Raw genomic sequence first — 22,829 nt, forward strand, 5'->3', positions numbered from 1 at the left:
AGCTTCCAATTCCAGGTTCTTAACAAGAGCCTAGATCAACCTGCAATGTCATGGCTTGGCTCTTGGAATGTGATTTGAAATCTCCCTCATAGGATATAAGCTAAACAGTCTCAGGCACTTGGGGATGTTTTTGGATTGTGTTTGTTTGTGTTTGGATTGTGCCTAGCCTTGTGTTTGGATTTTGAAACAACCTCCTTTGGTTCTGTCCCATGGCCTTTAAGGACTTCATAGGATTACTGACTGTGAAGTAAAGTCAGACTGTTCAGATTAAAATTCCCTCTGGTTGTCGAGTTACCACTACCTCCTTTCTTGCTTCCTACACTGAGGAGTGCCAACCATTAGAAACACTATGCCCAGGCTGCTTTCCAGTCCAGGGTCCAGAGCTTGCCATACTAACTCTGTCTAGGTTCTCTCCATCCTGCTGCTGTTCATCCTTCATTTCTGAAGAGGAGCGATGGCCTGTAGTGAGCTCCTGAGAGCCAGGCTTTTAATCTTACCTTCGGGTCTGTACAGCAGAGACTTTGCTGAACATAAGACTGTCAAGTCTGCACATTGTCCACCCCTACCTATAAACTCAACGGCTTCTCCAGAAGTGTCCAGGAGATGTCCATAGCTGAACATCACTCAGAAGAACTAGCGAGGATGAGCCCCAGCCCCAATCAATGGAGTTCAAAAGGAGGACAGCATTGTCATGAGCAAATTATAACTGGATGCAAATATCTTTATATAAGCTCAAACCTGTTTGGACCCCTGGTTTCCAGAGTTCTTGCCAAACTTTACAATGCATTTGCTTGTTTTTGATCCCCAGATCCTGACACCACCCCACTGTGACATGTGCTTCTAGATCTTGGGTATTCCTTCCTTCTTGCCTCTGACTCCTGCTTGCTTGTTAGTTGCTCTGATGATGAACCGTCTTGCCTGAATGGCCCACCTTTAGCTTCTAGCCTTTCACTGAGACATTACCTGTACCTACAACTTGGAAAGCTGTCTGCCTTGAGCAGATTAAAATTCATCTTGGAGGAACAGAACACATGTAATGACTAGGCTCACTCCCTGTGTGCCTGGCACTGTGAGGAGAGAAGGAAGGAAGGAAGGAAGGAAGGAAGGAAGGAAGGAAGGAAGGAAGGAAGGAAGGAAGGAAGGAAGGAAGGAAGGTAGATCCAATCCCTATCCACTGGGAGCTCATAAGTTGGAAGGCTAGTCCTCAGAGGTATGAAACAGAATAGTCATAGGATCAGTGTGTGATCAGGGGTGACCATACTCACTATGTGTATGAGGAAATTGCCCAGAAAAAGAAGTTTGTGACGTTTTCTCAAAGAAATGATTCAGATATCAAAAATGCAATTTACATATTATTACGCTGACTTAGGCAATGCTATGCTGAAAAAGTGACACATTGTTGATAAGGTAGAGAAAACTCTGTTCTTTCTCCCTTTCACCATTATATGAAACAGCTATCAAGAAATATGATAACTACTGAGGTAGAAATATCCTGAAAATTGAGAATGTTCAGAAGCAGATTTCAGAAAGTAAATCCTTTCCCAATGTAGTAGTGGTTTGATTGGGAGTGTAACAAGGAAAACAAGAAGAATTGGGGAAGGCATCATGTCATAGTGGCCAGCATGATGGACTTGGAGCCAGTGAGATCTGAGTTCAAATCCTGACCCTGACACTTACTAGCCATGTGACTTTGGGCAAGTCACTTAACCACTCTGAGTCTGTTTTCTTATCCGTAAAATGAAGATAATACCCCAAACCAGGACACTTCATAGGATAGTTGTGATGCTTACATGAGGTAAAGGACAAAAAAAAAAGCTCTTTCAAGTGAGAAGAATGAAGACTTAGAGGAAACATTCTTCTTTGATGGTATCTTCAAGTATTTGAAGGAATCTAATGTCAAAGAAGAATTAGGCTTATTTTGCCTAGCTCTACAGAGAAGAACTAGGAACTGTTTGTGGAAATTGAAGAGGGGCGGGTTTTGAATTGCAAATATAAGGAAAAATTTCCTGACAGTGGGAGCTGTCCCAGAGTGGAATGAGATGCCTTGAGAAGTCACCATCAGTGGATGTCTTCAAGAAAAGACTACTGGTCCACTTGACAGGGATGTAGTACAGTGGATTCCTCTTCAAGTCTGTATTGGATTAAATGGCCTTTGAGATCCCTTCCAATATTGAGACCCTTTGATTCTAAAATTCATAACTATCTTCCCCCCCTCCCCATGCATCCCTCATTGGGGTCCCCATATTCTCTGGGTCCCAGGAATCTCTGACTCTTGGAGCTAATCTCACCACTGCCACCAACCCAATTTAATTCCAGATTAAGTGCCTACTATGTACACATCATGAGAGGCAAAATGGCATAATGCATATAGAGATGATCTCAAAGCCAGGAAGACCTGGCTTAAGTTCTGACTCTGTGTGACCCTGGACAAGTCACTTAACTTCTTAGTGCTCTAGGAAATTCTCTAAAACTACAAGTTGTAGACAAAAACGTTGTTGATGTGTAAGGGTAGAAGTTGCCTCATTGGGAGTTCCATGTACTAATATAGAGGGCAGCTAGGTGGTACAATAGGTAGAGTGCTGAGCCTAGATTCAGGAAGACAACTCCTCCTGAGTTCAGATCTGGCCTCAGAGGCTTTTTAGTTGTGTGACCCTGGGCAAATCACTTAACCCTGTTTTCCTCCATTTCCACATCTGTAAAAGAGCTGGAGAATGAAATGGCAAACCACTCCAGTATTTTTGCCAGGAAAACACCAAATGGGGGTCACAGAGAGTCCCAAATGGGGGAGAAAATGACTAAACAGCAACAAAATCTAGTCATAGATCCATTCCCTATCCCCTATACAGACACCCCTGTACTAGATGCTGAGGATACAAAGACAGCCCCTCCTCTCAAGGAGTCTTTATTCTATGGGAGAATGTAACCTGTACCTAAATAAGTGTGGAAGGAAGAACTAGCAATTGATGGGGTTAGGGAAGGCTTCACAGAGGGGACAGTACCCACACTAAGTCTAGAAGGAAAACGGGAATTCTGAGAGACCGAGACAAGGAGACAGGAGATGATTTGTGCAACTGCCTGGCTATATAAGATGGAGTTCATGAAGAGCCAGTTGTCAGTTTTAACTGGAACATACAGTTCATGAAGGGGAGTTGCATAAAAAAAGATTTGGAAAGGTAACTAGGAGCCAGATGGCGGCAGTCTTTAAGTGCCAGGCTGAAGAGTTTGTGCTTTTTCCCAGAGCCAATGAGGAATCACCAAAGGTCTTTAAGCAAGGGAATGACATGGTCAGGCCTATGCCTCGGGAAGATTATTCTGGTAGCTGTGTGGAGGATGGATTGGAGAGTGTGGTGACTGAAATCAGAGAGATCAATTAGAAGAGTCTATTAGGGTAGCCCAAGCAAGAGACAATGAGGGTCACAGCTGAGAGAGTGGGCAGAAGGCCACAGATGTGAATGATGCTGCAGGGGAAGAAATGACAAGATTTGCCAACTTGGACTGGATTGGATAGTGAGTGGAGGGAGAAGAGTCAAGAATGACTCCAAGGTCATGACACTGACACATGACACTGAAAGACTAGAAGAACCATGGTGCCCTCAATGGGAATAAGTAAGTTTGAAGTAGAAGTTTTAAGGGCAAAGACAATTAGATGCATTTTTAATACACGATTATCCCTTTCACATCAAGAGGCTTAGGGGCATGACACCCCGCAATCTAGAAAATCAACCTACCAGAAGAGTCTGAATTTTTTCTTTTTCTTTTATGGGGTGTTTACAGTATTAAGAGATAAAATATGTTGATATTATACAATACTATACATATATTTATGCATTTCTAAGTTTCTAAACTTTGTCTATGTTGTCTGCTGACCTTCATGTGTCCTCTGTGGCTTCTTCAATACTCCCCCAAAATTCCCATTTAATTTCTTATGCCAACCCTCAAAACCACAATAGAGAAAGTCATGATATGGAAGACATAACTGTATTGAGTTTGAGATGCCATGAAGAAATGTCCAGAAGGTAGCTGATGATGTGAGATGAAGGTTTTAGGATTTAATATCTAGATTTGGGAGTCATCTGCATAGACTTAATACTTGAACCCATGGCAGCAAATGAGATCACTACAGAGAGAGAACAGGACTTAGGAGGCAGGAGATGTATAATGTACAAAAGAAACCAAAGAATAGTGGGTTGGATGGTGAACTGGGAGAGAGTTGAGAGGTCAAGAAAGGTGAGAATTGAGAAAAGGTCATCCAATTTAGCAGTTTAAATACCATTTAAATTTAAATGTCATTTCAGTCAGTTGATATGGTTGGAAGTTAAATTAATAAGGACTAGGAAAGAGAGTGGATGGTAAAGTAATTCCAAATGTTCTTTCTTGTAGTTTCTCAATGAAAGGGAAGAGAGACCCTGGATGATGATCTGAGGGGATGGCAACTCCATGAAGGTTTTTTAAGGATGGGATAGACCTGGGCATATTTGCAGTCAGCAGAAAATAAGCCAAAAGATAGGGAAAGATTGAAAATGAATGAGAGATGTCTTACTTCCTGCTTAGTTGTTGGTGCTGTGTGTCTTCCATTTTTGAAGAGGACCAGTGATGTCACAGGTAACATCTTGACTTTTTCGTGAAGATTGAAGTGAGGCAGAGCTGCACAAAGTCAGCCTCACTCTTCTCTTCCAGAGTCATGGAAGTCCGGTGGAAGGACCAAAGTCAAGATGACCAGCAATGACTGGAATGCTGCGGATGACCTTGGCGTCTTCCATGGCTAACCAAGCTCTGAGCACTCCACACTGCCTCCTTTAGTCATCTTCATGGTCATTGCAACATATTGTTCTCATCCCCCATTCACATGTTTGGGGTCGACCTCCCCTCACTCACCAACGGGTTGGAGGGCCATCAGTTACTCTCAGCCTGGCTTACCCTTTCTGCTGAGAAGTTTGTACTGGGTTATAGCCACTGCCCATGCTTAAGTTAGAAGACAAATAGGAGTGACAGAGGCTTAAAATGTTGTTTCCCTTCTGGCCTCCCCTCCCCATGGGGTCAAGTCCCTCCTATTTCTGGCTTAGACAAACAGAAGCAACAACAACAAATCAGGCTTCCACTAAATTCTTGTCTGAGATTTGGGAAGAGACTTTGAAGTTTACTGGAATAAGAGACTTTTGTGCTTCAGGGCAAGGTGAGGCAAGGTGGGGAAGAATAGATTGAGATCCTATTTCAGTGTCTCAAGCAAAAAGTCCATTCCACAACCACACACATCCCTAGGCAGATCTACTTCCAATAGAGAATATTAGACAGATATCCCCAGAACTTGTCATAAACGAGCCCATGAGGCATTCACAAGCTCAGGTAGAAACAGCCTAGGTTGGGGTGCTCATAGTCTACTGGACAATCCTATTACAAGCGGGGCTGCTCCTCAAACATATACTTGAGGGGCTATATATATATACTATCTTGCATTATTTCTTTCCTTAATTACTTTCTTCTTTTGCATGGCAATTGGGGTTAGGTGACTTGCCCAGGGTCACACAGCTAGTTAGTGACATGTATCTAAGGCCAGATTTGAACTTGAGGCCTCCTGATTCCAGGGCCCATGCTCTACTCACTGTGCCACCTAGCTGCTCCATTTGCTGTATCCACTGCCCCATCTAACTGCGCCAGTGCATAGCTTTCATTGTTTCTTAACTGTTTCTTCTAGGAACATCATCTCCCTAACTCAATTATAAATTCCTAAAGGACGGGCCCTGGGTTTTATTAATCTCATTATCCCCCACAATACTCATGATAGTAACGATAACAACACACCCAAGAACAGCTTCTGTCTAATACTTTAAGGTTTGCAAAGCGTTTTACAAATCCTGTCTCCTTGTGTCCTCACCACAACCCCGAGGTAGGTCCTATTACTGGCCTCATTTTTATAAATGAAGAAACTGAAGGAGACGGAGGGTGAGTGATGGGCCCACAGGTACAAAGTAGTGGAGGCTCTATTTGGACTCAGTTCTTCCTGACTTTAGGTACAGCTCTCTATCCATTGCACCACCTAACACAGAAATATTTATTGGGTACACACACGCGCACACATACACACGCACCCATACATATTATTTTTAAGAAAGAAAATGTATGAGATGAAATGGGACAAGCTCCTAGCAGAGATCAATGGTCCACCTAGACGGGTATGGGCAAAGAGAAGGGCCACCTCTTCCTCAGGGACAAGAGTGAAAGAGTGGAGGATGGGTAAAAAAGCTAATGGGGTTTGAGGTATAGACTAGGTAAAATGAGGGAGCTTTTAACAAATATTCTTGATTTTCTCAGTAAAGTATGATAGGAAGAAGCAAGCCAGAGACATTGGGGGCTTGGAGAGAGGAGAAAGAAAAAACAACCACTCAGGGGAGTGGGATAGAGGGTCAGTCATGGAAAAGTCAAAGGATGCCCTAGCAGCAGCACGGCCTACCTGAGACTGGAGAACATGCATTTGGCATGATGGTGTGTGTCTTCCTCCAGGGAGCCTTCAACCAATGCAAAGGAATGGCCCATCCATGAAATCCAGAGGCCAGTGAGAGCTGATGCACCTGAGGCAAGCAGAGAGCGGGAACCCTCAGAGGAGATAGAAATGGACCTAGTGGAGGACAGTGATTCCATTAAATTGGGCCATTACCTCACAGTGTGTTTTAGGTGTACAGAGAAAGAAGAGACCACTGTGTTCAGAGATGACTTCATGGAGAAAGTGAGACTTAAGTTCAGTCTTAAAAAATGAGAAACATTTGGGGGGGAAAATCAGTCCATGCATTTATTAAACACCTGTTATGTTCTGGGTTCTAAGGAATCAGATAAAATTAAAGTCACTCCCCTCAAGCTTACATCCTATCAGGGAAAAGTGCACATGCACATTTAAGTCAACTCCAAATAAGCAAAGAAGAGGAGAGAAAGAGGTAATAATCGAAGCAAAGGAAGTCTATTATTGTGGAAGGAGCACCACACTGGGAGTGAGGAGATCTGGGTTCCAGTTCATCTTGGTTTTTCCAGTAACCACTGGTTAGTTATATGAACTTGAGTGAGCTTCTCTGAGGCTCAGTTTCCTCATCTGTAAAATAAGTTTGGGCTTCCTAATCTCTAAGGTCCCTGGCAATTCTGAGATTCTGTGTCTTCTGTCATCAAGGCAAGAAGGGGTACATGCATGGTCAAGGAGATTTTGTCTGAGTTGGAGAGAGGATTCAGAATAGGAAAGAATGTGGAGTGAAGGTTGTATTGACACACAGGGTGTGGCAATTTTAAGTGGCCTTTAAAGTCAAACTGAACTCTTTTTGTGGTGGCAAGAACTGGAAATCAAGAGAATGCCCATCCATTGGGGAATGTCTGAACAAGTTGTGGTATATGAATGTAATGGAATACTCTTGTGCTATAAAAAATGAGGAGCAGGAGGATTTCAGAGAAACCTGGAAAGACTTATGTGAACTGATGCTGAGTGAAGTGAGCAGAACCAGAACACCAGCTTTGACAGACTTAGCCCTTCTCAGCAATACCAAAGGTCCAAGATAGTTCCAAAAGACTTGTGATGGAAAATGCTAACCACATCCCGAGAAAGAAGCATGGAGCCTGCCTGCAGGCTGAAGCAGACTATCTTCACTTTTTTTGGTTTTTCTTTCCCTTGGTGTTTCCTTTTTATTCTGATTCTTCTTTCACAACATGACTAATGTGGAAATATGTTTAACATGATTGTACATGTATAACTTGTACATTGCTTGCTGTCTGGGGAAGTGGGGCAGAGGGAAAAAATTTGGAACTCAAAAGTTTACAAAAATGAATGTTGAAAACTATCTTTATATGTAATTGGAAAAAAAAATTTTTTTAAATAAAAAAGAAAGTTAGGCTGAAGAGGATGGGTTTATCCTGATAGATAGCTGTACCCGACTCTTGAGTGGGAGCCTTAGAATGGGAAGCTGGTTAGTGAGTAGTTACCACATCTGCTCTCCTTGGCCCAAGAAAATGGCATCGCATACACGTCATTGTGTGTGGTTACATGGAATAATGGAACGTGTGTTCCCCATCTCCCCTGAAATAACCATCCTCAGTTTTACGTTGGTAGTATTGTTTATAGAACCCTGTCCTGTTGGCAGAACCTAATACCGCAGAAGCTGTCACTGTCTGTAAAGCCAACATGTCCTGGTAGAGATGGGCATTACTTAGAGAGGCCGTCTCTGCACAGCCATCACAGACAGAGCCTGTGGCTGTGTGGACCCATCACTGTTTGCAGAGCACAAGTGCCTTGTCTCTTGCCACCCCCCCATCCTTTTCCTTGCTTTTCTTTTACCCATCTACTCTTTGTACTTATCTTGAACACAGTTGTGTAGCATCTCTAAAGAGAGATCCACAGAAGGGCAAAGGCGTTGGGGATGAGGGCAGAGGACTGTTCTTTATTACCTCTTTGCTCAGTCTGGCAACAGACTCAAATGGGAAACCTGATGGGGCCCAGGGTGATGTCACTCCCATTTCCCTTCTAGGCTGTGGGACGGCCTTCGACTTCCACAAACAGATCGACTACCTGTTTCTCGTGGGCACCGAGGAGGGTAAAATCTACAAAGTAAGACAACTATGCCCATCATAACCCCTAATCCTCGGGGTGGAGGGAGGCCTTGAGAGATCTGGCTTCCCCTGCTCAAAGCCTCCCCCTCTCAGGGACTCTGGATGAAAGGAATGAAGGAGGGAGGGAACTAACGTCCTTTGTCAAACCAGTCTTAATTGTACCTATCATTCCATGCTCCCCCCAAGTCCCTCCTCTCGTCTATCTCTTCCTATCCTATAAGAGCACTGTATTTGGAATCTTGGGTTCAAATCCCAGCTGTGCGCTTTACTAATTATGTGGTCTTGGACAAGTCAGTTGAGGTCCATGGGTCTCCATTTTCCCCATCTGTAAAATGTGGGGATTAGACTGAGTTCTGAGGTCTCTTCCAGCTCTAAATCCTATGATTCTCTCCTCTCTAAGCCTCTAGCCAAAGTTAAACAGCCCCAGGCCCACCCTCAGGAAGCCAAAGGCCCTAGAGAGACAGACAAGACAGATATAGAAATGGGGGGATCCAAGGGCTGACATAAAACAGATGCCTTCATTAATGAAATCCAGTTCATCACAGGTTTCCCAAGGAATGGGTGGGAGGGGCCATTCGGAGCCTTTCAGGGAGGACCTGGGGAAAATTCCCTGCCTTGGAGCCCATTGGCTCAGGAAGGCTTCATGAAGGGACCTGCTTAAATGGAAAGGAGAGGGTGAAAGGACTCAGCAATTTTCCATTAGGAATCCAGAGTCTAACTAAGGAACTTCCGGGAGCTGATCTCAGTCCAACAATGAGCCTTTATTAACAACCACTGGGTACCCAGCCCTATGCTAAGGGGAGGAGGGGGCATAGAAGGGAAATAGAGAAGAATCAGACACAGTCCATCCCCTAAGGAGTTCTTAGTCAGGCTGGGGAGACAAGATTCACAAGCCTTAGACAGAGTGAAGTATCAAGGGCCGATTGAGGCAGGAAGAGTTCAGAGAGAGGGGAGCTCAGTGGGGGACTCACTGAGTTTCAAAAAAGCTCAACCTCATAGAATAAGAGGAATTGGAGCTGGGCCTCATAGGGCCTCTAGAAGCTTTCTACCAATTCAGTATGTTTCTGAAAACATTTTATTTGTACTGAAGATTAACAACCATTCTCCTCCCCTCCCCACCCTGCTAGCTGCCCGCCCCGCCCCCCCAGCAACATGGTAACTTGCTAATTTTTAGCCCAGAATAATTTTGGAAAACAGAAAAGTGCTCTGCTATTAGCATTTCTGAAGCCAAGTAAATCATTATCTTAATTACCCACAGGGCTCTCTGCATTCTTATGAAGCAGCAAGCTTAGGCCACCCCTCTGCCAGGGATCAGGGATCTGCTTGGTATGCTAGGAAGTTTCAGCGTGGTGGCAGGGAGAGGGAAGGTCCCTGAAAGAGGAACAGAATGGGATGGCCCTGGCCAGGGGTGCCAGGGCCCAGTCCCTGAGGAACAAGTAGCCTTAAGCACAACTGGAGTGAGTGCGAAGGAAGGCTGAGGTATAAGGGGCACCAGAAAGCTGCCCCCATCCACCCACCCACTCCAACCTGTTACCATGCTTGAAATCTCAGCATCTAAGATTTAATCCTTTGGGTTAAGGTTAATATTAATTAATAATCTAATCCTTTGGATTTTATGACCGAGTCCTCAAAGAGCATTTATGAGAATGTAAAACCTCTTAGTCACTAACACTCCAGTGTGAATGAGCAGAAAACAGCAACATAGATAGAATAATAATAGTAGCTCTAATTCAAGTCCCCTCATTTTACAGATGGAGAAACTGAGGTCCAAAGAGGTTGAGTGAGTTACCCAAGCATATTTGGGTATTAAGGGGCAGAGCTGGCTTCAGACCCAAGTCAGACCCTTTAGGGGGAAGTCTAACCACTTTCCCTTTCTTGCTTTCTCACCCCGTTGCACAATGGATGATGCACCCCATTCCTCAGTTAGCCTGTCTCCTCCCTCCAGCACTCTCCTCAGCCTAAGACCTTCCCTCTAGCCTTGACAGGTCTTGGATTCTCCAGAGTCCTTAGCCATCAACCCTCTTCCTTCTATTTCCATTGACCATTTTTTCCTTTTCTCTTTTCAAAGAACTGTGGGTTGGGGGAGTGAGGGAGGGATAGAGAGACACTAATGTCTCTGAGACCCAAGATGAGAGAGCCCTTGGCTAACTCTTCACATGTGGACCATGTGGCTGCTCCCACACACACCACTTGTCTCCCTGACTCTCTCACTTCCCCTCTCCTGGTCTAATTGTGACCCTCTGCCACTGAGACTGTCTATGGAGCCTTTTCCAGGAAGATCTGGGGCAAAGGGACAATGGAATTATCTGGATATGCTGCCTATCTAAAGCACCCAAGCACATCTTCCTCTGGTTTTGTAGAAATTGGGTTGGGGTTCTGAGTGTGGACAATCCATTGGTAGGTCCTGTGTCTACACAGGGAAACATTCCCTTCCCTCCTCCTCCCCACCCTTCCAAACCTAAGATGCATGTTCATCTTAGAGGCACAGTGATGGCTTGTGGCCACGGATAGGTAGCCTATCTATCTAGGTGACACTGAGCCTGGAGTCAAGAGTTCAAATCTGGCCTCAGACACTTACTAGCTGTGTTACCCTGGACAAGTCACTTAACCTCTGGTTGCCTCAGTTCCCTCATCTGTGAAATGGGGATAATAGTAGCACCAGCCTCCCAGGGTTGTTGTGAAGATCAAATGAGATATTTGTAAAGTGCTTAATATTAGCACAGTACCTGGCACATTATAAATGCTATATAAATGTTAAATATTAGTAGTAGTAGTCTTTATCCAGGTCTAAAACAAGCGCTTGTCTTCCTTGGGCCCTGGGTTTTGCTCTTTGGTTCTAGACCCTGCCTCTGTCCCTCTGAAGCCTCTCAGCTTTGATCCTTGCCCCTGGAAGGAAAAGCCATCTCGTGTCGAGCTCCTTAGCCAGTATTCTCTGTTCTAACCCTGTGGATGGCTCCCTTGGCCACTGTTAGAGTATCCCCTCCAGTCTGGCTGCTGGCCTCAGGAAAATCTATCACTTTCTCTGTTTTCTCCCTGGCTGGAGTAAAAGCCTTGTTCTCTCCTGGGTTTGAAGATATTTTTTCATTCTGATCTGCCTTAACCTCCTTCTTTTGCTCCTCTGCTTCTCGGGTGAGACCAGGCTTCTTCCCTGTTATTTTTCAGCTAGACACCAGGCCCTGTCTCCCTAGCACCAACGAGTGACAAGAGCACAGAAATCTCAAGAGCTGAAAGCAACCTCAGCTGCCATCCAGGCCAACCTTTGCCCGAAAAGGAATCCTGTCTGCAGTAGCAGTGACAAGTAGTAATTCAGCCGCTGGGAGAAAAACTCCAGTGATGAACTTTTGAGGAGTTCAAATTATTAGGGAGTTTCTGCTTATATAGAGTGGAAATTCGCCTCTGTAACTCCATTTTCTCCTAGTTCTGTCCTCTGGAGGCAAGACAAAAAGGTCTAGCCCTTCTTTCTTACAATAATCTCTCAAACACCACAAAACAATTGTCTCATCCCATCTCCCCAAATAACCTTCTCTTCTGCAAACTAAACATTCTCAGTTTCTTTTTTGTGTGTTTGAGTTGGGTTTTTTGGAAGGCAATCAGGGTTAGGTGCCCAAGGTCACACAGCTCGTACATGTCTGAGGCCAGCTCTGAGTTCACATTCTCCTGACTCCAGGGTCAGTGTTCTGTGCACCTCAGTTTCTTCAAATGATCTTTGGTCTCCAATCTTTCACCATTCTGGTCATCCTCTTCTGAATGGTAGGGAACAAATATTTATTAAATGATTAATATTTGCCAGGCACTGACCATGCTAAGTCCTGGGGATACAAATAGAAATCTTGAGGGAAAAAAGATAATTTCTACCCTCAAGGAGAGGGAAGAAATATAGATCTGAAAATAAAATAAAATTTAATTTTAAGAAAAGATCATATTCACTTGGTTGGCTAGTATGCTGATCACCTCAGTCAACCAGCATTTATTAAGTACCTACTACATGCTGGGCACTTTACACTAGTGATTCCTGTTGTCTGCTTAAATCTCCAGAACTTTTCAACATAAACTATGACTTGAACATGCCTTCTTTATCTCATGCCTGTAGAGATGATTTGTTAATTTTTAAAAGTGGAGCAAAGGACTTTACGTTGATCCCTATTAAATTTCATTTTACTAGATTCAGCCCATCATTCTAGACTCTCAGGATCTTTTGGGATCCTGACTCCTTCCAATGCGTTAGTTCTTCTGCCCAGTTTTGTGCTGTTGTCAGTAAGCCTCTGTCTCTGCTTTCATCTAAATGATGGGTAAAAGTGTTGAACAGCACGGGGTCAAGGACAAGTCATCCCCAGGACACACTCCTAAGGGTCTCCCTCCACAGGGGCAGGTTAGCCAATCTTTTGTTCCTCCTTTGCCATATGATCTATCTCTACTTCTACCTGTCAGCTTGGAGGGGTCCTAATCTGCCCCTGATCTTGAGGAGACTCCACTCTGAGATAGCCACATCCCTGCCATCCCAGGGTGATGTGGGGGACAAGTGACTTCTACTGCTTTTCTGGCCTGATTTCCAGAAATGTTCTTGTTTTCCATCTGCTCTGTTTTCTACAGCAAGGATTTTTTCTTTTTTTTTTTTTTTTACTCATTTATTTATTCATTTGTTTTTTTGTTGATGAGGAAGCATCTTTTGCTTTTACAGATACAGGGAAGCTGTGAAAGGGAGGTTAGCTTGGGAGGAGAATGCCCTGGCTTACATTCTGAGTCTGTCTCTGTCCTAGTAAATGACAAGACAGATCACACGAGATTCCAATTCCTTCACAGTCACAGAATCACCAATTTACCTAGAGGTCATCAAGTCCAATACCCTCATTTTACAAATGAGGAAACTGAGGCACTGAGAAGTTGAATGGCTTGCCCATGGCCACACAGCTAGTATGTGTCTGGGGCAAGATTTGAACTCAGGTCTTCCTGATTCCAAGCCTAGTACCTAGCTGCCTCTATCCTGAGGACAGAAATGACTCCTGACCTTTGATCCTATCATAGTGCTCCAAAACCTACTCTAGCCAGTTCCTTGACACGTTTGAGGCCCACAACATGGCTGTGGATGCAGTGACCTGGAACCCATACCATTCCAAAGTCTTCATGTCCTGCAGCTCTGACTGGACGGTGAAAATCTGGGACCATACCATCAAGTGAGGGAAAAGGAGTTCTGGGACCATATCATCAAGGGAGGGAGAAGGGAGGGAGCAAACACCTAGAAACCAGATATCAAATAAGCCTGGGGCGGGGGTGGGGGTGAGGGTAGAGGGGAGCAGCATAGGGATCATCCCCTTGGCCACACCAGAAGAGGCATCCCATAGCCATTTTCTGACTCATCTCACCCTCTGCTCATATTTCCCTTGATCCAGGAAACCCATGTTCATCTATGATTTGAATTCTGCTGTGGGTGATATAGCTTGGGCCCCATACTCCTCTACTGTCTTTGCTGCGGTCACCACTGATGGGAAGGTAAGAAACCTGTCACCAGTCCCATCCTCCAAGTTCCCATTTGCCAGCCCACGATCCAGGAACAACTCCCCAACCCATGGAGGTCAGGTGGCAGAGCCTTGAGTGTCAGTCCATTTGATTGAATAGTGAACTCAGCAACCTGTGGTAGAGTAGGGAAGGATTTGGTAGGGCATGAATTTATTCTGGCCTCAACTAGACTTCTGAGATTACCTCCCATTGATGTGGAAAATATATCATCAATATACATACCCAGTTATTTGCATGTGGTCTCCCCCGTTAGAATGTAAGCTCCTTGGGACAGGGACAGCTTTTGCCTTCCATTGAATCCCTAGCACTTAGTACACTGCTGGTCACAAGGGACTGACTGACTGATTTCCTGGTGAGGGTCCTCCAAGCACAAGACTCAGCCTGAGCATTCTTATCACATTAGCTCTGATTGGTAAAAGTCCATATCCAGACTTGGGAGTCTCCAGATTCCAGCTGAGAGGAGAGCAGAGAGGTCTATCAAAGTAGCCCCAATGGTCCCTAAGTTCTGGGTGTGAAGGAAGCTTAAGCATGTTTGGAGATCAAGCCTAGCCAAACTTGGGTGTGTGTGTATGTGTGTGTGTGTGTGTGTGTGTGTGTGTGTGTGTGTGTGTGTGTGTTAGATAGCCCGTGCTAAGGCTCCAAATGACTGCAGAGAATGCATTTGATCACACTCAGCTCCATGTGATGCCTGAGGCCTCCCTCTCTTGGCAGGGCAGGTCCCTGAGGAGCCTCTTAAGGTGGCATCTCATAGCTCACAGAATTTAGGGCTAGAGGGAACATCAAAGACTACCATTCCAAAGCCCTCATTTTGCAGAAGAGGAGGCTGCAGCCCAGACAAGAGGGATTTACAAGGAGTAAGGTGCAGATCTAGGAATCCAACCCAGGTCCTTCTCCACCATCCTGACTCTCAAGAGGCTGAGCATCAAGTAACTGGTGGTTGGCAACTCAGTCATTCCAGGCCCGAAGGGAGAGAGGGACCACCCCACAGCAACATTCTTAAGTCAAAATTTGTCTGTGGTGGGCTTCCCACTCCCCCCCTCAGGTACCCAGTGATCTCCTAGATAACAAAATGTTTAAAAAGGTATCTCACATTGGACTGAATTCATTAACCCAACTCAACCCTCCACCAGAGAGATGTGTCTGAAGACAGTGAGTCCTTAGCCCAAAGAAATTAAGATCTCCTGATGAGATTTTAGATACCAGGGCATACCCATTAGAAGAATGTTTCTAAAGAAGGAAGAGCTTCTCACAAAGGAAACCAGAACTGGAGAGGACCTGGGAGGTCATCTATTCCACTCCCCTCATTTTAAAGATGAGGAAACTAAGGCCGCAAGAAGTTGTGACTTGCCTAAAATCTCACAGGGAGTAAACATCAGAGGCCAGCTTGAGACTGGATCCTCTAATTCCAGAGCAATCGCTCCTTCCACTGTACCAAATAAAGATGTCACAGGGTGTTTGCTTTTTTCTCATCTAAGTTCACAGATTCTTTGAAATCCATCCAGAGCCTCTTGGAGGTCCGTGGACTTCAGGTTAATTATTACCCCTGCTCTAAGGGTTTTAGGTCCTTTTAGTGTTTGCCACATGGCAGTGGTAGCCTCTGATGGGAATACCTGTCCTTCCATTGGGGCTTTGCCCATGAATTACTCTGGGTTAAAAAGAAAATTGGTTTAGAGGTCAGAAAAGCCAAATTCCAATCCTGACTAAGGCGCTAATTGTCTATGTGATCGTAAGCAAATCATTTTATCCAGGCTTCAGTTTCCTTGTTTAGAAAAAGAGGGGTCTGGACCAGATGAAGGTCCCTGACAACATTCTATGATATAAATCCTTGCTGTTCATGGCCCTGTTACCCAAGCACCCCTTTGTCTGGGTTGCATCTTTATTTACATACCACTTACTATTACCTCATGACTCTGATGGCTGAGCTCTTTTGTTATCGTTGTTGTTTTTATTGTCAAAAACCCAGCTCTCAATGCCTCCTCCTCCCAGGCCCATGTGTTCGACCTGGTCATCAACAAATATGAGGCTATCTGCAACCAGCCAGTAGTGTCCAAGAAGAAAAATAAGATCACCCACGTGCGCTTCAATGCCGTTCACCCTGTCATCATTGTCGGGGACGATCGTGGTCAGGTCACGTGCCTCAAGCTCTCACCCAACCTGCGCAAGATGCCCAAGGTAAGCCGCTTGACCTGGACTGTAAACACTTCACCTGGGCCCCAAGAAATGCCAGGCATCTGGAGAACAGGTTGGGGTTTCTGGAGAAAATTCTGAGAAAACTGGGTTGGTCTGAACAGTCTCTGGATATTTACTTCACTTGTCATAGCCCATCCTAGGCAAATGGAACTAGACAGAGCTGAGGGGGAGGGAGGTAACTAGGGGCAGTAGTTCTCTGGGGAGAGAGGGTGAGGAGACCCATTACATATTATATATATTGCAAATCTGAAAATCAACCATTCCTATGAATGGTTCATGTATGGATAGCATTTTCTTTTTCTCTACCTCTTTCTCTCTTCATCCTTCCTTTCTTTCTTCCTTCCTTTCCTTCTTTCTGAGGCCCACTGTTTAAAAAGAGAATTTTGTAGGTGGGGGGCTCAGAACCCAGTGGAGTTGGGATACTCTTCTAGGGGCAGCTATATTTGGGAGGTGGGGTGCTTATATGGGTTGGGGGTGGCAGAAGATTCAGTTCGATCTACAAAAGGAGCTGGGAGAAAACTCAGAAAGGTAGAGGGAAACATACTCTGGTGGCCAACAGGCTCTGTGAGTTCATTCTATTTGAGAGAGTTTTCTCAGTCTGGGGACCAGAAAAGGAACTAAGGGGAACTAAAGGAAAAACATTGTGCTGTGTTTGGGAGCCAGGGGAAGTTTGGAGGGGCTGTCAGGAAAACACCCACAGTTAGCACAATTTGGGAAGCAGGGAAAGGATTGTAGGAATTAAGGAAGTCCATGAGGACCAAGAGGTGCATGGCCAGATTTGGCTCCACTACAGGGAGGAAGCACAGGAGACTGGTAATGGGAAGGACTGCTTTTTTGTGATGCTGTATGTACTTGGGCTCATGGCTACCCCTCGGGTCACATAGGCTTACCCATGGAGACCCATATCTTCTTACCACTTTGCCATGGGCTCTTTGAGAAGCAGGATCACCCAGCAGCTCTGTAATCAGGGTGATGAAGAGCACTGAGCTGCACTTGACTGAATCAGGAGAAAGTAGAAGTTTTGAGAGGACAACAGTGAACTTGGTTTGTGACATGTTGGTTTTGGACTATTGATAGAACATCCAGTAGGAGATGCCCAATAGAGATTCTGATTTGTGATTCTAGGGAGAGATGGAAGCTGAAGGAAATTTGGGTGTCTCCACATAAAGATAGAGGAAGGGATAAGATTTTCAGGGAAGAAAAGGTTGATCCATTATCTTTTGCTGGCCTGTAGGTGTAATTTGGAAAGCTGAGATCAGAGACAAAGTGGGATAGGGGTTTTCCTCAACAGCAGAATGCTGCATAAGGAAAGATAAATTAAATCAGCTATGAGAACAATGGCTTTCCCTCACTGACACTCACCACATGCCTCCTTGGATCTACTGAGTCCTCTCCCTCTATCAGATCACTGTAGCTGTGATAAGGTTAGGACTCGCCCAAAGTCCGGAGTCTACTCCAGCAATAGTTCATAGGGCAGATCCCAGCCCCGAATCCAGAGTCCATCCCAGGCCAGACAAACCAAGCCCAAAGGGTTACATTCTTTCCAAGATGAGCTTCCAGGGGAGCTTAGGCTAAGCTAGGCTGGGTGGGCTTAATTGAGCTGCAGGTAAGAGAAAGGATTGGCTGATTTGTTTCTCATACAAAGCAATGTCCAGAGCTAATAAGACCTCAGCTGACGCCAAGGTCTTTCTCTTCCAATTTAGTTTCATAGGCAATTCCAAAGTCATGAGATTAAAAATAGGGATCCTATATGTGTATTGCCCAAAATACAACAGCCTGGCTAAGCTGCTATGCAACTAGGCTTCCTGAGGTCCAAGGGGTCCAGAATCACAGAGCAATGTCACTGAAAGAACTGTAGAGATTATATGGTAAAAATCACCTGGCTGAGGTTACATAGCCAGTTCACGGCAAGGCCTGGACTCCAACCCAGGTCTTTAGACTCCAAATCCAATGGTCTGTCTACTACCACACACTACCAGGACATGTAAGCATTCAGGACCCTGAGGATAGCTTATCATTTGAATTTGACTTCCTCAGAGCAGTAACAGTAAGGCCAGGGCCATGACTGGGGCCAGAATAGGGACTGGGTAGAAGTGGATTGCTCCTATCTCATCAGGAATAGATATTAATGTTAGTATTAATATTTGTATTAATAAGCAGGAACAGTATGGTCTCCTACCATGCTCGCTTCCTCAGTCTCACCCCCCCCCCCCCACACACACACCCCAGTGCTCCAGCTGCCTGAGTTTTTATTAACACAGGGTGCACGTCTCCATGGATGGCTGTTCCTGCCAATTTAGTAGTAATGGTCAGAGTAGAGACAATGGGCCCAAGATGGAGAATCAGAGCCCGGCCTGTAATTACTGCTAATGCCATCGTTGGGCTGGCTATAAATACCACAGAATAAAGGAGGCATGGAGGAGAGGGGTTTTAATTGGCTAAACGTGCCGTAGTAAGCAGGAGCCGTGTATACAGCCCAGCTTTGAGCTCTGGGCCTTGTTTCAGGAGTTAGTTGTACTTGGAGATGAATCTTGTAGCTGATAAAATATGTTCTTAATTAATTTGCACTGAGTTTTAGGAGGCTGTGAAAATGTGTCTGCCTGAGAAATCCTGCTTAATGAGGGCGCGTTCCTGGCGGCTGGGCTAACTCTCCTGGGGATGCAGAGAGAAAAGCATTTGGTCTTGCTAAAGAAGGGGAGTCCTAGCCAAAGGGCAGAGCCATCAGCTGGACCAGAGGCCTCTGGTAGCCCAGGCAGGTCTGGCATAATGGCTTCCCATCAAGTGAACAGAGAACAGTTATCACCTCAGAGGCTTGAAAGGATCTGGCTGAGCCAGGAGGGGATTACAAAATGGCAGGTCCAGAGGAGCAGCATGCCTTCATGCAAAATGGACCTGCAAATATACCCAAAGGAAAGAAATGATGGGATGTTGATTGGTGGGTCCCAGAGGTCCATAGCGGAAGCACTGGCCTATATTACCAGAATCAAGAAAGCAAGGCCGTTGGGCTGTGAAAGCAGGAAGGCAGCAGCTGCTGTGGCATCAGCCTTTCTTTCTCAGATTGCCTGTAGGCAGCTTACATAAGGAAAGATAGCCCAGGCCTCTCAGGGGTGTTTCTAAACTGGGGCTCATAGTTCAGTTTTATAGGAAATTATGTTGGAAGGAAGGAGAGCAAGAAAGCCACACAGAAGAGGATATTATGGCACCAGGGAATCTAGTTCCCTCTTTTCCCAAGTATTACATGCATTTCTGAGGAAGCATCATGCATGAGGCTGTGCTAAAAGCTGCCTGAAGTCCTAGGCACCATCTTACATCAAAAAGTTGGGCAATAATGACTGTTCCATTGACAATAACTTGACTCTGAGCTCTCAGGCCTGCCTTTGTCAGAGATCATGGGACCCTTGTGGTCAGTGGTGTTCTTTAGGGGTCACCCTGACCCCTAAAGAGCTCAGGTGAAATGGACGGACCGAGAAAAGCACAGGCAAGAGTCAATTGAGAATTTGGGAGCGTCTTTATTAGCCGGCGGCTGTCCACAAAGGAGGCAGCCCTGAACAAAGGTGTGTGTGCCTTTTAAGCATCTTAGCATCTCCAGGTACAGCCTTGCAGTTCCAATAGCACACATTTTTCACAGAACAGTTTTGACAGGGGTTCCTAGGTGCTGCTAGGCAAGGGGGCACAACAGAGAGGGGGGCCCAAGCAGCTGCCAGGCAAAGGGGTACAACAGAGAGTGGCTGCTAGGCAAAGGGGCACAACAGAAAGTGGCTACTAGGCCCAACCCTGCCTAGAAACTCAACAGACATTTCTCAACCCAGGGGCTCTGGGGGGGAGGGGAAATAATGTCCACTTCACTGGAAATGAAAGTTGGCTTTATGAAATGCAATTGGTCCAACTCCTAGAATATGCTTGCCATATCAGAAACTGTCCTTCTCTTCCTGAAAGGGTTACCTTCTGAACAGGTCAGAAGGTAACCTCTAACCTAGGCCATAAACTTTGCTGACCATGACAAGTTTCTGGAGAGCCAGCCCTTTCTCAGAAAGGACCCTTGTCCTTGGCCTATGGATTTTCCATCTCCCAGCCTTTGCTGAATTGTATCCCTTGCTCAGGATGCCAGCTTCCTTTTTATCATTTAGAACTGACTTGGCTCTCTGGCTCGAGTCCTGTGAATTCCAATCATTGACTACATATGCCTCCCCCTTCTTCCACCACTGCCTCTGTAACTTAGCACCTGATCCTGGCACCCACGCTTTTTTTCCCTCTTTTTATTCTTGACACCACACACTCCAGGCCAAAAAGTGTGTTTTTGGAAAGAAGGAAAAAGAATCGCATACATAAATATCAAAAATAAGATTTCAGGCAGTTGAGACTATATTTGAAAATAGGGTGGAGGGGGAAGAGAAGCTCTTTTCAGAACAGATTGGACAGTACCCAGACTTAGAAAACTTTTCTATAGTTAAAGTTCTCTGGGCCTTGCTTGGCCCCCATGATTCTCTATGACTGGAGTTTATAATCTTAGACTCAGAACCACTCCCACCAGATCTGAAGATTTGGGATTCCCATACCTGGGTACCTTGGAGCAGACTGGCTCAGTGGTTTACAATCCCAGACTCACGTGCAGACAATCAGGATATTCCATGATTATAGCTGGGATTTTGAGGTCTCATCTCCATGCTTCCTTAATCATTAGCTAATTCCTTTCCCATGCCCCAAGAGAAATAGAAAATAATTCAAAAGATATTATTAGAGTTGTTCCCACTACCTAGAAAAAAGAATAATTTAGCCCAATACCAAGTTTATCCCCAAAGTTCATTGGATAACCCTTTTTTCTTCCCACCCAAGAGCAGGGGGTATGGCCGTTTTAATATCTAGGCAGGTCTGCTGTGGCAAATCTAACCATTAAGCTGCTGTGGGGTGATTAAGAAGAACTCACATTTACTTTTTAAAAATTTTTATAGATAACTTTTATTTTTATATCACTTTCATTTCCAAATATATCTCTCTTCCCTCCCCTACCCACTGAGCTATCCCCTGTAACAAAGTATTAAAAAGAAAGAGGGGGAAAAAAGCAGTTCAGCAAACCAACCAATACGTCAACAGTATCTAAGATTGTATGAAAATTTCCACTCCCGTAACCTTCCACTTCTGTAAAGGAAGGAAGGAAAATATGTTTTCTCAATGCTTCTTCAAGGCTAAGCTTTGTTTATTATAATTAACAAAGCATTCAGATTCATTTTTATTCTTTCATTTATATCATTATTGTGTATATTGTTTTCTTAGATCACATCTCGTCAGTTCATTGCTCCTCCCTGCTTTTCTGAATTTTTCATATCCTTTATCGCAGCATACTATTCCGTTATATTCATATACCACAATTTATAATCCTTCTCCCATCGATGAGCACCTACTTTTTTTTCCCATTGCTTACTACCAAAAAAAAAATTGTTCTTCATTCTAACGCACTGGAAGTTCATAAAGCATTTCCCCCACAACAAACCAGTGAAATGAGCAGTACTGGAATGATGGACCCCATTTTATAGTGAGGAAACGGAGGCTAAAGTGAGTCAACTTGTCCAAGGTCAGACATTGAAGTTACATGAGAGCCTTTGTCTTCCAATTCCAAGCCCAGCATGTTCCCCACACCCCACATTGTCTCTATATACAGCTGAGATCTCTGCAAATAGAGTAAACTAAGGCTATAATATGAAAAAGAGGAGAAGGTTCCATTGTATCAGTATACTAGGACTGAAGAGGAGGACAGCACCGAAGCCAGGGGTTTTCATAGACTCTAAGCCCTGGAAAAGACCTTCGGGATTTTTTAATCCAACCCCCTCCCCTCATCTTAAAGTGGAGCCCAGAAAACTTAAGTGACTTGGTTCACAGTCACATTAATAGTAAAGTCTGGATCAGGATTCAGATCCACATCCTCTGATTCCAAGTCCAATGTTCAGGGAAAATGTTGAATTCTCTAGGCCAGTGAAAGTCAGCAGCCTGGGATATCAAAACCTTGACCAAAGATACTGAGTCTCATTTATATCATTATTGTGTATATTGGACAAAATTCCCTCCAGAAACATTCTTTTCCCAGCTCCATAACCCAAGCCCAGACCATGCTGCCCAGGGGCATATGTCTAGATACTGGAAGGTCATTTTCTGAAGGACTCTTCTCTAAGAAGACCTCCATGTCTCCTGATTGCACTGGGCATCAGGGAGATAGCAGCGAGACTACATACTCCAAAAGCTGCTGCTGATATCCATTCATTCAATTCATCAAATATTTACTGAGCATGTACTACGTTCAAGACCCCAAATTTGATCTTTAGCATAGGCTGAGGAAAAGGAAGGACAAAAATGGGAGGGGTCATCCCTGAGATTCCTGTTATTTGTGGGTAGTGAATATTCCTCCAGCCATTTTCTCTCTTTGGCCATTCACATTGGTTTCTGGGAATGAAAGCAGAAGGCAGGTTATGTCTGATTATAGACAGGGAGGAATCAGAGATTTTATCTCAGGCCCATCCTGACGTGGATCCAACTTAACTCCTTTTCTGTCTCTCGTA

General features: G+C 44.8%; 1 protein-coding gene across 3 annotated transcripts in view; it reads left to right on the top strand.

Annotated features, from left to right (window-relative positions):
• The window catches only part of DNAI1 (dynein axonemal intermediate chain 1), a 276,867-nt gene that overhangs the window by 240,528 nt on the left and 13,510 nt on the right, over window positions 1–22,829 (top strand). For all 3 annotated transcript variants that reach the window (XM_072606216.1, XM_072606224.1, XM_072606235.1), the window contains 4 exons: window positions 8,496–8,575; window positions 13,600–13,748; window positions 13,965–14,064; window positions 16,078–16,263. In XM_072606216.1, the coding sequence (XP_072462317.1) occupies window positions 8,496–8,575; window positions 13,600–13,748; window positions 13,965–14,064; window positions 16,078–16,263 (515 nt within the window). The remainder of the gene's footprint in view (window positions 1–8,495; window positions 8,576–13,599; window positions 13,749–13,964; window positions 14,065–16,077; window positions 16,264–22,829) is intronic.

This window comes from Notamacropus eugenii, chromosome 1 (assembly GCF_028372415.1).
Source record: "Notamacropus eugenii isolate mMacEug1 chromosome 1, mMacEug1.pri_v2, whole genome shotgun sequence".
Taxonomy (NCBI): Eukaryota; Metazoa; Chordata; class Mammalia; order Diprotodontia; family Macropodidae; genus Notamacropus; species Notamacropus eugenii.